Genomic DNA, 15,322 nt, shown 5'->3' on the forward strand with positions numbered 1-15,322 from the left:
TTCGAAAATTGAAAAAAAGCAGTGAAGATAGGTTCAGATAATTTTGATCTATTTTTTTTCAAAAAGTATATTGAAAAACAAACATATTGAAAAAATAACGTCCCGATAACTCAATTTTTGAAAAAGTTATAGTTACTTAAAGAAAGCTATTTTTTTCAAAAATTCATAACTCAATGGGGTAGAAAACAATAAAAAAGTTTCAGCCAAATCGAAAGAGGTCAGGGTTAAAAGTGGTCTATTCGGCGAGGAATGCCCCATATATAATACAGAGTGTAACAAAAGTACTTACATTGTTTTCGAAATAAATTGAAAGTAGCTTTAGTTTTTAATTATTCACAAATATTTACATAAGTCGAGATATTATATTATTTAAAGCATATTTGTTCAAAATCAAAGTAAGTTATTCAATTCAAATTACCTAATATTAGTTATTTGTGTATTGTAATTTATTTCCAAAATTAATAAAGAGTAAGAAGTTTTGTCAGGTACGTAATAAAAAGTTACTAAGGAAGTAACACTAAAACAACAATTATTATGCTGTGGAATTACCTGTTAAATTGGATGTTTTTTTTTTGAGAATATAATATATATAATTTGGAAAGTAATTAATACTAGGTATAATTTTATTTAAATATCAAAACAGTTTCAAGTCAGCAATGTAGTATAAAACATTTTTACAAGTATAAAACATCATCTCTAATTAATAAAATTAATGTAATTATCTACGGCGTTATAGTGGTTGTTCTGTAAATTAAATCACAAGGCTTGTAGTATATGTAAATAATAAATAATAATTTATTGTATTAATACCATATTTTAGGATAAATCTACGCATTATTAAACTTTTCGTTGAATCACAATCATCATTGAGTTATTTTTTCTACGAGTCAGTATCTAATATTTATCAAATATCAAAAACCTTAAAGAGGATATCAAAATTGTGATAGTCAAAAGTGTATACTAATTATTACTGTTTAAACCTAAATAAACTTGTAAAATCAGTGTTTGGAGACATTCCTTACTCTAAATCTTTAAAAAGTATAATATCTAAGTAGTTATGTATGTAGGCTTTTTATTTATTATATTTTTTCAGTTCTTCAATAATTTTGTTATTTACTAATTCATCAATATTTTTAGCCCAGAGGAAATCCATATGGGTCCATGTTTTTGAGGGAACTTTATACACTTCAACCACATTTGGCAATAACTTTGCCAATATTTCTACGTCCTACAACAAAAAGATTTATCTAAATAGGTACCTAACATATTTTCTTAAAAAATACTTTTCATTTAATTAAAAAAGAAATGGCGGAAGTACTTATATCTTCAAAACAGTTAAAAATATTACTATAATAAATCATAATAAGAAGAAGACGAAAACAATTTTGATAAGATTTATTTCTCATATATACTGGACTTGACCAACTTCCTAAAAGAAATAATATCACTGCAAGATTTAATTGTTCGAGATATTTTATTATACTCGTAGATAAGTACAGCATTATAACTAAAAGATCTGTGAAAGAGTGAGGAGACATGCTTTGGCACAACATACAGCTCATTGTGACGGGTAAAACGACTGTGGATATCTCTGCTCTTTAAAAGTTTATCAATACTAGGTGTCTTCATATTGCCAATTTAGTGTACTAACAAGCCATTCTTAATTGAAAGCGTTCATCTAAATTAAGCCATTTAGATTGTTTAAATTTTGCGCTAATGTGATCAAATTTGCGCAGACTATATGAAAATCTAATACATGCGTTTTGTGTTTTTTGTAAGGTCCCCTTATCCTTGTTTAGAATGGCAGGCCGATAAACAGTATCACGGTAGGCTAGATTACTCAGAATTAAAGTTACATAACCTTAATTTGATATCCGACGTTATATAATCCTTATGTATACCTATAGAGTGAACGTAATTTAGCACAAGATTTTTGTATTAAAAAGTTAACATGTTTAGTAAATCTAAGATATAGACCCCTAATTTTTTACAGCAATCAGATGGACTTACGATACTTCCATTTACAGATATTTTGAACCGAGGGTCCAAACTAATTAAGTCTTTATGCTTACCAACAACAAGTAGCACAGTTTTCGCACCATTTAAGATCAAACCATGTACCTGAGATACCGATACAATACTATTTACATCATCATTTTTTTTTTATTGAAGAATCCAAAAGTCTTAACAGAAAGTGTAAATATAATTGGAAGTCATCCGCATATTGATGAGTATTCACATGTTTAACAATATTAGGAAGATCCGCAGTATAAAGTGAAAAAAGCAAAGGGCCCAGTTCGCTTCCTTGTGGCACCCCCACGTCTATATTTATCAGAGCGAATGAGATTCCATTTAAAAATTTTTTCCGCCATCCAGACAAGTGAGAGCGAAAAGAGTTAACAGCACTAGGATTAAGACCAAAATATCTAAGTTTGGCACACAAAGTGGCATGATGAACTGTATCAAATGCCTTATAGTCAAGCAAAACTAAACAAGCTGTTTCACCAATATCGCAGGCTCTAAATAGATCGTCAGTCACATGTAGTAAGGTAGAACATGAACAGAAAATAACAAGAATAGGTAAATTCATCAAAACATGTAGCACCCAAACTATTTTATTTAATTTTTGACCTGATGTGACTGAACTGGTGATATTGTAGGAAACAACAACATACTCTGCAGGTTATCTATTCCACAGAGCATTGAAATATACCTGTAATATATAGATTGCCAGCTAGAGTCGTTCGTTAGTCGAACCACCGTAGAGAGATACAATATGCCGTAGGTAAAACAACTACGAACGATCTTAACTCAATATAATGAGTAAATGCACACGAGACATGCTGATGAAGGCAATGTCTGGTGGTTCCACTGGTAAACGATCCTAAAGTTTATCTCGATATTGTAGGTATAATTCAAAGCTGGTCAGAACAGAGGGTAGTTGTTCCCTGCAATAACAATATAAGTCGCTCTTTTCCGGTGTAGGGAATATGAAGCCATACACCTTTGGTAGATGTAGTGCTCAACTATGTTTTGGATATACTCATGTGTTTGAAAAAATCTTTAACAAATCGCTAAAATAAAAATGTGACTCTTACAAATGTTACCTCTTTTGCCACATTATCATCGGCTTCTCCATAAAATATTGCAATTGGGGCAGTAATATGTTTTATATTGTATTCTGGCGGTGTTCTTGAATTATATCTTCTCATATTTTCCTTTGGGCCCCAGTCATATTTTCGAAATGTTCCTAAAAGCGAATAGAAAAAGTTTTTTACATTAGAATAGATTAAATCCTATTTTTATTACCAAAAGGCAATTAAAAGGCACCAATTACTGTCAAAAAATATTTTTTTAACTATTCGAATTAACTTTTAATATAATAAATTTCAAACAAACTTGTAAAGTTTCAAACATTTCACCGCTTACTTATTAAACCTGAATTAAGCTAACAAAATCTGTGTTACTGTTTTATCATTTGTTGTATGGTCTATTCCACTCACCTGCAACAGCAATCTGCGCATAATGCAGTCCTTGCTTAACAGATGCTCCGGCAGGGACAGTCGAAAGTAATAAAGGAATAACGTCCTAAAATAAAATTAAAAATTGTTCAAAATTAAAATTATTTCGCAGGTACTCTGTTTACTTAATGACTTTAGGGATTTTCTATAGTAACTTTACTAGGATATAGTTTATAGACTGGACTATATATAGTATAATGTTTGAAAATAAAAAAAGCATCCTATAGGGTGTGATTATGTTTACGGTACGCGATTTTCTGCATGTTCAAAAGGCGTACAAAATTCAGGGAACATAAGATCAACATGCGAGGTAAAAATATGCTTTTTTCATTATTTTGAATGTATTGTGAGTTCTGTGAGTTGCCTTATACCTTGAAGAAAACTTATATAACTGGTATAGTGAAGAGATACTGTTTCTAATTTGCTTAGATTTTCTACAATGCTTTGCAAAAAATTGCGCATATAAATGCCTTCTTTAAAGCATCAAAAGCATGTTCATGATTTGTGTGCTTGTAAAAAGCCGGTACAAAGATGCAGATAGATTTTGACAAGTGCTTCTGTTTCGCGGAAAACTGAATGCAGCAAATAAAGCAAACTTCGTAAATCAATTATACTTTAATGGCAAACACTAGTACTATTAACTATTATCTACTTAGTGTTGAGTAATATTTACCTTACTTTAATGTTAAAGAGGTAAGTTCATTTCAGAATGATATTGTTATTGTAGGCTGTGAAAACTGTTTGTACAAGGCGAACAAAGTTAAATTAGTTTAAATGACCATGCAGTTGCAGTTGCAGTAAAATTGCAACACCATAGCAAATTTTCAAATACTGAAAATATTACAAACTGTTTTGACTTGACACTCGACGAAAATCAGATAAATCACTTCAATTTGAGTTGATTTCAGGTCTAGTCAGTTTATGTAGTTTAATCAAAAAGTCAAGCTATGTATTCCTACTAAAAATACCATTTTAATTAATTCACAAACAAGTCCTCGCTCCCCCACAGACTTTCAGGGAACATTAAGTAATCCCATCGAATTTTTATGTGTTCCTCACTTAGCTAGAGGTGATTATAAATATTTTAATATAATTCCATGTTTTTAAATTAGTTAATTTTCTATATTACATGTAATAAATTTTATTACAATCCTTGAAATGATGATGACAAAATATATTTTTCGATAGTATTTCTGGTTATACCAACCTTATCCATTTCTTCATCTTGAAGGACCATTGAAACCACAAAACGGCATGTACTAGACGACAGGAGACTATTTTTGCCACACAAAGCTTTGCCTAAAGACCGGATTCCTCTATTTGAAACAAAAGGCAACAACTCGTACTCCTTCAGATCATCGGATAACCTCTGAAAAATATTACCTATTGGTTATGAGTTATATTTTGACGACATTGAAATGATAAGACGAAGAAGTACAATGTGAACGCAGAGAAAGTGCATCAGCAATGAAAAACATCGACGCCTGGTCTTAGTCTCTTTTTGAGTGATCTCTATATGAGTTTGTCATTAAATCCAAAGTAAAAAATATATTTCAAATTGCTTTTTCTGAAATGTTATTTTAAACTATAGGTACATCTTTGTCTTCTAAAGCCTCTACATTTTCCCTGAAGCCTTTATTAAAAGGAATATTCTGATTTAATTCACCAATAAAAGAATAGGTCCAACTTGTAAAATGTATTTGTAAAATACTGCTTCAATTTTAATAGTATGCGGGTAAACTGATAGATTTTACTAAACTTTTCAATATTGCCATGAAAAGAGAAAAGTATCGTATACAATTTGCTTTGGAAAAAAATCTACTTTGGAGCCATCGACTGGCGTTTAGAGAATGAAAAAAATTAAATGAAACTATCCAAACTAAAACGACTTGCCCTAAGTGTTAAAATTCTACAATAAGAAATATTACCTCTAGAAAGGGATGAAATGGAACTAGCATTCTTAGAAATGGTTCCTTCAAGTGTCCTAAAATAGCGGAAGGAGCCATGGCTACCATTACTTTAATTTTCTCGTTGTACTCTGGTTTTTCGGAACACATTACGAAAAATGTAGTAGTTCCTTGAGAATGTCCGACAAAGTGCACCTTATTCGTATTTGTCACATTTAGTACGTAGTCGATTGTTGCAGGAAGGTCATAGATTCCTATTTCATGCCACCTGAAAGTTATGAAACATCTGTATATGTAAATATAGAAGTCCAGGCGGTTTAGATATGGCAATCTGGCTGGCCAAGACACTGGACCATCTGCATCATTATGGTTGACATTGGCCTTTGGTCTTCTACCTATCCATCACCCCCATATAATTTTCAGTAAGCCATTCTTATTTTATTCTCCCAGAATGCGCAGGAGCACCATCCATTGCATCCGCTATTTTGTCGTATATTTAATGGAACATCCTCTAATAATTCAAATAGATGGATTAGAAATGACTGGGAATTTAGACCGGGTGGCAAGAAGAAAGGTCCACAAACTTGATTGCGAATTATTCCGAGCCACACGTTCACAGAAAATTGGCATTGTAAAGATCTTGTCTGAATTTCATGTGACCAAATATACAGATGGTGAAAATTCAGTACCCCTCGCCTTTGGTAAATGTACATTTATTATTATTATTTTGATTTAAGTTGTTCTTATTTGTAAAGATAGTGGGTTAGGCTTCCAGGGGAACTAAAACGCGTAAGGAACTCTACCTCACAGGTGGTGTGGAAACGAGTGTAAAGAATTTTGTTGATGTGCTTACAAATTCCACCTACTTTTAAGCATAAATACATATAATTGTAATTGTTGGGTACCTTTAAGAACGTATAAGGTGTTGCCTACCCTATAGGGCTGGTAGCAGGGACTACATGCTAGCCGTCGATGCTGGCTAACAAAAAAAAAACTAGTTAGTTACATATATTACAGAGGTTGTTAGTTGTTAGTTACTTATAAGAACTCGCGATAGTTAGACGTGTTGAAACCTTAGGAAATGAATATATTGTACCGAGTGTGAAAAATAAATACAGTCCACAACAGCGTGAGGTGTTTAATTATACCAGTTAGGGTCTCACACAAATTAAAATCAGAAGAGAGAAAAATTCAAGCCCAGTAAATTGGCTGGGCAATACAGTAATATTATGGTTATAGACCGGGAGAGACTCGTAGAAGTTCAACGACGTCTTTCTCGTTTATGCCATTTAGGATACTGAAAGATACATTAGAGACAAGTAAGACTATGGAAAAAACCGATGTGCCCGCCGGGACACCTATGTGAAAATTTAATTTTCTTTTGCAAAAAAATAATGTGTACTTTTTTTTCTAAAGCCCTATTTTCATTAGTCCTCAGTAGGACTTGTGCCAATGTTTTTTATGAGCTTTTCGAATATAATAATGTCATATTTCTAATTATTGGCATTAATGATAAATTGGTAGACAAATAAAGATGTTTTTCTCATTTTCTTACAAAGTTACACTTATGCCAACAAAATTTTGTGCTAAAATCGATACTTCTCCTCAACTTATGAACATGGCATAAGTGAGAAATACGTCGCTGTACACATCATTTTTTTGAAAAGGAAGATTGAATTTTCACAAAGGTGTCCCGCAGCCCATCTTTTAAATTTAGTTTATTGTAGGTACTTGTCTCTCGGTTACCTTTCAGTACTCTCAGAGGCATAAACGAGAAAGACGTCGTCGAACTTCAATCTAATATCTCCCGGTCTATTAGAAATGTCTGCACAAGGAGACTTATTTTTATGAATAACTTGAAAACGGTGAATCTTAGGGAAAAAATCAAGTTACATTTTTTACTTATTTTGTGCATTAGAATATAAATCCGTTACAATAACTTGTAAAAAATGCAGTGGCGTAGGTTTTTTAATAAAAAAATGCCCTGTACACCATTTGTTGTACCTTTAGAGCTCATATAATAAGGTAACACATATTATTTTAAAGAGATCTCTCTGCCCTCGAAGTTTCCTGCATAAAATTCGGACCACCCTGTATATTATTATCTAAGCAGAGGTTTCATGTTTTCCATTTCCTATTTATTAAATCACTTAATGATCTATCTCACTTACGTAAATTGCCAATATTCTGCATCTTTGTCTGGATGTAAAGTCCTGTGTTTTCTAGAATGCCAGCTTCCTCTAGCATTGCAAAGCCATACGTCGAATCCGTAGTCTGCCAGCATGTAAGCTAAGGATTTATTTTGACCCATAAGAATGAAATTTTCTGCTGAACCCAGTAGACCGTGGTTTAGAATCACGGGATATCTGTTTGTCCTTCTCGTGCGACTAAAACGACCAAATGGGATTCTATACACATCTAAAAGATATCCATCTTCCGTTTCAATCTCGTGGGTTTCCACGGGAAAACCATATTTTTTAGTTATTTCTGTCTAAAAGGAAGAAACTGTATTTCTCATATAGGGATGATTCTATGTTTATGGCCAAGAAGCCTTAAAGAACTAATGGCACAATACATTGATATTTTGTTTAAATTTTTTGACATTTGAATTCTCTATTATACAATAGGCGTCTGTGAATGAAGTACAGTTTTGGAACTTCTGCCTTGAGTTCCTCTGCCATTCTGATCAAAATAACATTGCGAGCTGTGATTGTTTTCAACTAATAATATGTTATTAAATATAAATAAACAAATCTCACGTGACAAACATTGTTTCAGTAATTTCCGTAAACCTTTGCTGCTACAATAACCGGTAATGTCTGTTTGTAGCTTGTTTATACTAGAAAATGCATAATTTTAATATACAATTATAATCATTGGGACTAACAAAAGTGATGTCAACTAACTGAATGTAGGGGTACAGTTGACTAACAACTTATTAATCAAGTTATGAAATGTGGTTTCTTTACTTTGTATAGAGCTGGTTGTTTAAAGTTAAATTTTTAGTTAAAAAGGAGGAACAATGCAAATACATATATACACCTGTAAAAATAGTAAGCCAACCATTAATATTTATGAATTATTTTTCCTAAGATTTATTCCCTTTAATCTATAAATCTCATATAGATCGTTTTTATTTGCATTCTGCTACGTATTAGGTAAACTCATCAAACAAGCAGGTACACTATTCAGTACTTAAAAGCCTTTAGAAGTAAAGAAGATGACAGTACAATAATTAATTTTTGTAGTCAATTTACCAAACAATATTGTTATCAAATCAATCTAACAATCTTCATAGATGTAGTAGCAATAAGAGTGCTTCTAAACGTGAGTAGTTATTTTAGAAATTTGAAAATGATATGAAATGAAATGAATATGAACTGTCGAAATATATTATTCATAATACATACTATATACATATTCGATATTGCATAAAATTGAAAAATAACTTACAATATTTAAATCTACATCATCTGCATATTTGGCCTTTGAGATTTGAAATATTGCAATTAAAAAACACCAAAAACACATCCACCTATTCATGTTCCTGTGATTTAATAATATTTGCACTGTGTTTTATAAAATAAGCAACTTATGTATACGAAAACCGACTGTCTATTAAGAGATTATAGATGTTCCGAGGCACGAAAAGTTAAAATAAGGGTTTTCCGTTCATCACTGCATTTTATTTATAAGGATTGCATGCAACAAAACGAATTGAAGATGCTTATTACGGCGACAACTTTTTTGTGCAAATTAAAACGATTATATTTTTTTTGCATATCGTGTGTGAAGTGTGGTGCAGAGTACATCTGGCATGCCTAATATTTAATTCATGATTTGGAAAAGTTTTAATTTGTTTCAATATGCGTAAATTGGAAAATTTTCTGGGGTTACATGTTAGAGAAATGTAAATGGAAACGTCTATAATATTGATATCAAAATTGTAATAAACAGCTTATTATGAACTATATTTAGGAGACTGCAATTTTGAGGTCACGACAGATATTTCAGGAAATACGCAAGACACTGGTCAATCTAGGGCAAAAATATAAAAAAGTTCTTATCCTTCTGATAAAATAATAAACGAAGTTGGAAATTCAACCGCAAAAACCAAACACATTTTCTTACAATGGAGGTGATCCTCCCATTATTACAAATAAAACTAATCAAATTACAGTTTTTTGGAAAGAACTAAAACCTTTTTCCAATTTTGATAAATTACGCAGTTATAAAAAAAAATATTGTGAATCAAATAAAAAATTTAACTGTAGCCAGAAGCCATCATATACAAAAAAAAACCTGAGTGTAAAGTAGTCCCTATTCCAGGAACTCATATGTGAAGCTAAATATCCCAATAAGTTCCACTTATCTATACAGGGTGTTTCAAAATTCAGTACAAAGAATTTAGGGCCATATTTTAGAAGTCAAAATAAAACTTTTTTTCCTATAAACGTGGGTCCACAAATGCTTAGTTTTCGATATATTTTGTACTGAATTTTAAATCACCCTTGTTACGTTTTAAAATTTCATTGTAATTTTCGGTTTGTTATCGTTAAAAATTAGATCAAATATTATACATATAATTAGTTAATCATTTTCTTTAGTACATTTACTTTCGTTTCATTTCGTTTCATCTCGTATAATTGCTCACATTAGCTGATTTATTCCTATTTGAATTTCGTACCTGTTTAATACTTAAAGATATCGATTTTTATGTCTTGGAGTTTTTTGTTAAAATTCTGGCTTGGGTCGATTCGCGGTTCACCGGTATCGAAATACAACAGATTTCTGGCAGTATTGCCAAACTTAATTCGAATCTTGAAGTTGCGGTTATTTGTTTTACATTAATATAGGTTTAGGGGGTTAATATAAATGTTTTAAATAGTAAAATGTGGGTATAGGGTTGCTATATCGTTCTCTNAAAATTGGAAGAGTGCATTTTTTCTTTTATTTTGCCTACATTTTTTTAATTTATTGCCAACTTTTCATAAAGTTGTTACGTTTTAAAATTTCATTGTAATTTTCGGTTTGTTATCGTTAAAAATTAGATCGAATATTATACATATAATTAGTTAATCATTTTCTTTAGTACATTTACTTTCGTTTCATTTCGTTTCATCTCGTATAATTGCTCACATTAGCTGATTTATTCCTATTTGAATTTCGTACCTGTTTAATACTTAAAGATATCGATTTTTATGTCTTGGAGTTTTTTGTTAAAATTCTGGCTTGGGTCGATTCGCGGTTCACCAGTATCGAAATACAACAGATTTCTGGCAGTATTGCCAAACTTAATTCGAATCTTGAAGTTGCGGTTATTTGTTTTGCATTAATATAGGTTTAGGGGGTTAATATAAATGTTTTAAATAGTAAAATGTGGGTATAGGGTTGCTATATTGTTCTCTATGTATAAGTAAACTTAATATTTGTAATAATTTTTTGAACATACGGTTGTGATTGGCTGAGGTACTGACCAATCAGACCACGACATGTTCCTAGGTATTTTCGATCTTCTGTCTCATTTTTGGAGGGGAACTTGGGTTCTTGGACGGCTTAAAAAGTTAGCAACGGCGTGTGTGATTGTGGCTCGTGGAAATCTATGATTTTTACAATCATCTTTAATTAGGATTAATTTTTGCGTCCAAATTTGAAGAACTTGCGGGTTAGTTAGGGTGCTTAGTTCTTTTGGAGCAAATATTTTGCTGGAAATCCCGAAATTCTAACTTCTTTGGAAGGATTTGTAACACGACGCTGTGTGAGACTTATCGTTAATTCAATGGATTAAAATCTTAAGAGGTATGTTTTAATCATTTCAATTATCATCAGTTAACTGTTTCGCTTGTGCAAACAGTATTTATTGCTGTTATTTCTTTTAAATCCAGTGCTTATTTCTTTTCTGTCTTATCACCAGGTTCATAAGGTCCACTTTTGCGCGTTATCGGCTGACAAGTGGTTTGCGTGGAGAATAAAAACCCCTTGTTAAGGGTGAGTAATATAATACTATTATTAATATCTCATTTTGTTATAAACTTTTCTCCATGTTTATTTTTCTTATTTAAAACATTTCTTTCTTACTTTCAGTAAAAATTATTCACGGGCGACCGCATTTGTCGACGTTGTCAGATTATTTTTAAATTATTATAATTGAAGGAAATAAATTTAGTAGATTATAAATAACACGTCGTGGAATAGTTTTACTATTTCTTTTTATTTTCTCCTCTAGGGTTTTTTTTGGGACCATACATTCTTGGAATATTTCCTGGAAGCTTGATTCCTTTTGTTTTTGAAGCTGGACTTCTACGTAACAGCATTTGGAACACTGTTGACTTTCCTGTACTTATTCAAACATCTCCTGTGACAGTCTCAGTCAAGCATTACGCAATCGATACTACCACGTCTACCATCATTCGTCATCTCGTAGGAGTTTTGGTACAGCTCCGTGGAAGATTCTCTACTAGACATATTTCTTGGATAATAAAGGATATCACGCAAGTTTTTGAAACAAACTTTTTGCTTTTATTCTTTTTTTTTCTCTATGCTTAATTTTTGATCGTAACATTAAATTTTTAGTATTAGTAATTTGCTCTTGCTTAGTAACATTTATTATTTGCTTAGCTTTACTGGCTTAGATCCGATTGTTTGCATGTATGCGCTTTTGTTAATATTCTTTATTTATTGGCCATATTTGCACATTTACATTGTTGTTTTTTTAATATTTTCTTTTATTTTCACTTTATTGACTAGATTAATTGACAGCATTTTGTAATAAGCTTGCGGAAATTAGGGGTACTTACCTGCTTATTTACGGTATACACCTGCTTGCTGCTATTTATGCGCATGCGCCTGAGCTCAAGCGACGCCATTTCGAAGCCTATTGCCTGTCTTTTGCATTTTGCTTAAATATATTTTATTTCCCTAATCTCTAATCGTTTGCGTAGCTAGTTTCAATATTTGCTTTTGCTATTAATTAAAATACTATATTAATTTTCAGACAGTATTCAGTAAATATACATTTAACTCAATTATAAGTGTAAATACGTAAAATAAAATATATTTATCTTGTGTTGTACTATTATCGTATTTTATTTATCGTCGACCTCTTTTTGACTATTTTCGGAAGTTGGCAGTCAACTATTAGGGTGTTTATTGGGCTATAGAAAATTTGTCTGGCGCCCGGTTAACATCTAGAACCACTCCCTTCTCCACAGAGTTAGCCAAATACCCAAAAGGTATCATAACCTAGTCAAACATTGACGAGTTGTAGGTTACACCCTGTCTAATTGAAAATAATCTATAATATTGCTATGGGTACCGTTACAAGTAAAAGACAAACTATAAATCTTAAATCGTTAATTTTTTGGATCATAAATGTCATATTTTAATTTCAATTTTTTGTTATTTAAGTATATCTGTACATATTCGAATTAAAAAAATGGCGTTATCATTAACGTTCGTTAATGTTTTTGTTAATTACTATTTTTTTAAAACAGAATTCGTTGTATTATTCCTAGGCTTATCTAAGTAATAATTAAGAAATATATGTTCAGCAAAAATATTAATTATTTTAATAACAGATTATAGTACATCTTTAATATGAGGTGGAACTAGATTACACGGATACAGCACAGGCCTGGATCAAGGCCTTTATGCACTCTAAAAAAATTTCGCTTAAATTTCACTTAATTTTGCTTAATGTATCAATTTCTGTCCGCATCCGGTTGAGTGAAATTTTCACTCTATTTGTATGAGTACTGAGTGAAACTATTGCATCAGAAATGAGCGAGTTTTACTCAAATCGATTGACTTTTTCTCTATTATGATTTAAAAACTATTATTGAGTAATTTTTTACTCAGACTTGGTTTATAATCTCTTTAAATTTTAATTTAAATATCATTGTATTAAAGTCATAAATTACAAAGCAGCCACAGTGGTTTCAATACAGATCTGTTTTAGAGACAATATTTTAGTTCTCGAATAAAGGAATTGGTGACCTGATTGGACGAATAGATTGCTATAACCTTTATTGTACGTTACAAATACGTAATTATAGATAACAATTTAACTATCCGTTTATTTAACCATATATTAATATATTATACTTATTATATTGTCTTTAATTATAATAATTAAATCACTGCATTTAAATACAATTTTCACTAGAATAACCAGATACGCCATACTGCCATCCACCACGCCACTGTCACGAGATAACCTAATGGGACGATGGGAACAGACAAAGCAATGCATCTGGATATGAAGAAGGGTGGGATCACTCAGTACTGAGGACATTTACTATGATTTAGGTACAAGTACAAGAATTTATTTAAGCAGTACCTATATTTGAGTGACATTACTCAGTTTTAGTTTAAATATAATCAGTAATCACAAATGAGTAAAATGATCAAAATGCCCTATAGTGAGTGAAAATGTACTCAATAATTTCACTCAATGGATTTACTCCGAACTTTTATTGTTTTCACTCACACCGATCTTTATACAGTTGGTTTTCATTGATATTGAGATATGTACTGATACATGGCGTGTTCCAAAAAAGAGTAAAAGGACAACAAATCCGCAATTCATTACAATTACGGAGATTGTGTAGCTGAAACTATGCGTTAATTACCTGGAATTTTCGGCAGAAGAAACGCCCCGAATAAAACAACTGTGAAAATAATAGTTGCTCAATTTGATTTTGCTAAGAAAATCATCTTTCACGACGAGGTGCAGAGTGGGTATGCGAACAAGCAAAACTGCAGAATTTGGGCAGAGACAATCCTCGGGTTATTCAAGAATGACCACTGTATAGCCACAGAGTGACAGTATGGCGTGGATTTTACGCTGGCGGGGTGATTTTTGAAAATGAGGCTGGAAACGCAGTGACTGTCAATGGAGAACGATATCGAGAGATATTATTTAATTTTTTGTGGCCAATTTTGGCTCTTATTTCTCAAATATTGGATATGCTGATTTTTAGTTTGATGAAAACATGCTCTGAAGTAAGATTTTCATCCAAGAATCAGATCAACTCCTTATATGCGTCAACTACTCCTTCAACTTTTCTTACAGAAAAAGTTTAAAATTAAGAGATTAAACATGCTTACAATTATTTGTATGTTTCATTTTTTGTTTAAATAACTTTTGTCAGTTAGCCCGTTTCTATTAAAAAAAACTTATTTCAGAATTCACCTATTATCTGTCTCATCTGTGTTTGTTTAATTTTGGTCCGTTAATTTTTGAAACTGAGGCTGGAAACGCAGTGACTGTCAATGGAAAACGATATCGAGAGATATTATTTAACTTTTTGTGGCCAATTTTGGCACTTATTTCTCAAAACATGCTCTGAAGTAAGATTTTCATCCAAGAATCAGATCAACTTCTTATATGCGTCAGCTACACCTTCAACTTTTCTTACAGAAAAAGTTTGGAGTTAAATATATTCAACGAAGCAAATATTTTAATATATCTTGGATATTTCGCATAAAAATGTGTTTAATTTTTTGTTTAAATAACTTTTATCAGTTAGCCTATTTATATTTAAAAAATATTATTTCAAAATTCACCTATTAACTGCCTCTCATCTGTGTTTGTTTAATTTTCCTCAGAGGTGACAAAGCGAAACTAAAAAGGATTTTCACACCTTAACATCAAGAGAATGCAATTTTTACTTATACTAAGCTAAATTATTGTATATACATACGTTTACCATTGTACCTTATTGCACTTAATCAAGCAACTACAATGTAGTACTGAGGTTAAAACTTAAATGGAATTTTGTGATTCCTTTGTAGTAACAAAATAAAAATGATAATGGTAAACGTCAATAAACCGCGTATCATTAAATTACATATTAGTCGTAATTACTAAGCATAATAATTTAACTTTAGTGT

At 31.4% G+C, this 15,322-nt stretch overlaps 1 protein-coding gene across 4 annotated transcripts; it reads right to left on the reverse strand.

Annotated features, from left to right (window-relative positions):
* Positions 1-572: 572 nt before the first annotated feature.
* Positions 573-15,217, reverse strand: LOC108905171 (lipase 3-like). 4 transcript variants are annotated; one of them, XM_018707956.2, is made up of 8 exons: positions 15,133-15,209; positions 14,996-15,053; positions 7,600-7,815; positions 5,450-5,696; positions 4,729-4,890; positions 3,504-3,588; positions 3,099-3,250; positions 573-1,228 (listed from the first exon to the last, which is right to left on the reverse strand). In XM_018707956.2, the coding sequence occupies exons 3-8, from the start codon at positions 7,737-7,739 to the stop codon at positions 1,073-1,075; spliced, it is 942 nt and encodes a 313-aa protein (XP_018563472.1). In that variant the 5' UTR covers positions 7,740-7,815; positions 14,996-15,053; positions 15,133-15,209; the 3' UTR covers positions 573-1,072. The 4 variants fall into 4 exon arrangements, with proteins under 4 accessions (XP_018563472.1, XP_018563471.1, XP_018563469.1 ...); XM_018707955.2 differs by lacking the exon at positions 14,996-15,053 and having other exon boundaries at positions 7,600-7,919; positions 15,133-15,217; XM_018707953.2 differs by lacking the exons at positions 14,996-15,053; positions 15,133-15,209 and adding an exon at positions 8,882-9,154 and having other exon boundaries at positions 7,600-7,919.
* Between the last annotated feature and the right edge of the window lie 105 nt (positions 15,218-15,322).

This window comes from Anoplophora glabripennis, unplaced genomic scaffold (genome assembly GCF_000390285.2).
Source record: "Anoplophora glabripennis isolate ALB-LARVAE unplaced genomic scaffold, Agla_2.0 scaffold54, whole genome shotgun sequence".
Lineage (NCBI taxonomy): Eukaryota > Metazoa > Arthropoda > Insecta > Coleoptera > Cerambycidae > Anoplophora > Anoplophora glabripennis.

Bases quoted from the DNA above. Each gene is read 5' to 3' on its own strand.
- LOC108905171 (XM_018707953.2), bottom strand. From the start codon at position 8,971: ATGAATAGGTGGATGTGTTTTTGGTGTTTTTTAATTGCAATATTTCAA. The intron at 3,589-4,728 runs GTTGGTATAACC...ATTTTATTTTAG, and splicing joins AAGATGAAGAAATGGATAAG to GACGTTATTCCTTTATTACT. The intron at 3,251-3,503 runs GTGAGTGGAATA...ATTCGCTTTTAG, and splicing joins TGCGCAGATTGCTGTTGCAG to GAACATTTCGAAAATATGAC.